Source organism: Bison bison, unplaced genomic scaffold (assembly GCF_000754665.1).
Source record: "Bison bison bison isolate TAMUID 2011002044 unplaced genomic scaffold, Bison_UMD1.0 scf7180017845599, whole genome shotgun sequence".
Lineage (NCBI taxonomy): Eukaryota > Metazoa > Chordata > Mammalia > Artiodactyla > Bovidae > Bison > Bison bison.
The window spans coordinates 1-871 of NW_011476172.1; the positions used below are offsets into that span (position 1 = coordinate 1).

An 871-nucleotide genomic window follows, 5' to 3' on the forward strand; every position below is an offset into this window, starting at 1 on the left:
TTCGGTACCCGCGGAGTGTTGAGGTGTGGAAGGTGGCTGAACAAGAACACGGCTGGTCTGAGGCTACATTAGGCTTGTTGTAAGTTGGCATCTGGCTGTGAACGTGGCTCTGTGGACAGGAGCCAGTCTTCTGTGTGTGCCTGCACAGTTCCGGGCCAGTTCTGTCTCCTGTGCTAGGGCGGGACGCATGTCGGCAGGAGTGTGACATATAGCGGTTGTCACTGTCTCGGGGGAGCTTAATGCAAAGCCTAGAACAGAGGGGACTTACTCGACCCTCGCTTCTCTCAGAGCTGAACGCCCATGTCCAGCGATGGATGACGACAGCCTGGACGAGCTTGTGGACCGAAGCCCGGGGCCCGATGGCCACCCCAGACTCCGTCCTGCCGCCCTGGCCAGCGATGCTGGTGAGCCGCCCCCCGCCCCTCCGCCGAGAGCGGGGAGTGAGCCTTTACGCGTTGCCCTTCAAGTGCACAAGCAGCACGTCGTCTGCTCTTTATTGTTGACGTGGTCAATACAAACGTGCTCTTAAGTCCAGAGCCTCCACCCGCACACCTCACCCTCGCCGCCTGGCCCGGGGGCCGGGTGCTGCCAGGAGCCCTGTTGGCAGGTGTGCTCTGAGCGCCCTGTGCACCTTCTCCCCAGCCCTGCTCTCTGCTGCCTCGGCTGTGACACTGCCCTCTGGCCTGTGTCTTCCCTGTCGCTCTAGAAGGAAGCAGTGATGCCCACAGCGACGCCTCTGAGGACGACTCTGGCAGCGAGCACAGCGATGAGGAGGATGCGGACGGGGACCTGGAGGACGGATCTGGTGAGAACACGGGCATCCTCGGGGCCCCAGGTCCCCTCGCGCTGTGACGGGAGTTGCTGTTCAGAA

At 62.3% G+C, this 871-nt stretch overlaps 1 protein-coding gene across 1 annotated transcript in view; it reads left to right on the forward strand.

Moving 5' to 3' along the window:
• Positions 1 to 16: 16 nt before the first annotated feature.
• PHRF1 (PHD and ring finger domains 1) overlaps positions 17 to 871 on the forward strand; it is a 20213-nt gene continuing 19358 nt past the window's right edge. Inside the window, 2 exon segments of the mRNA XM_010836015.1 lie at positions 17 to 404; positions 707 to 805. Of these exon segments, the coding sequence (XP_010834317.1) occupies positions 311 to 404; positions 707 to 805 (193 nt within the window). The 5' untranslated portion in view covers positions 17 to 310.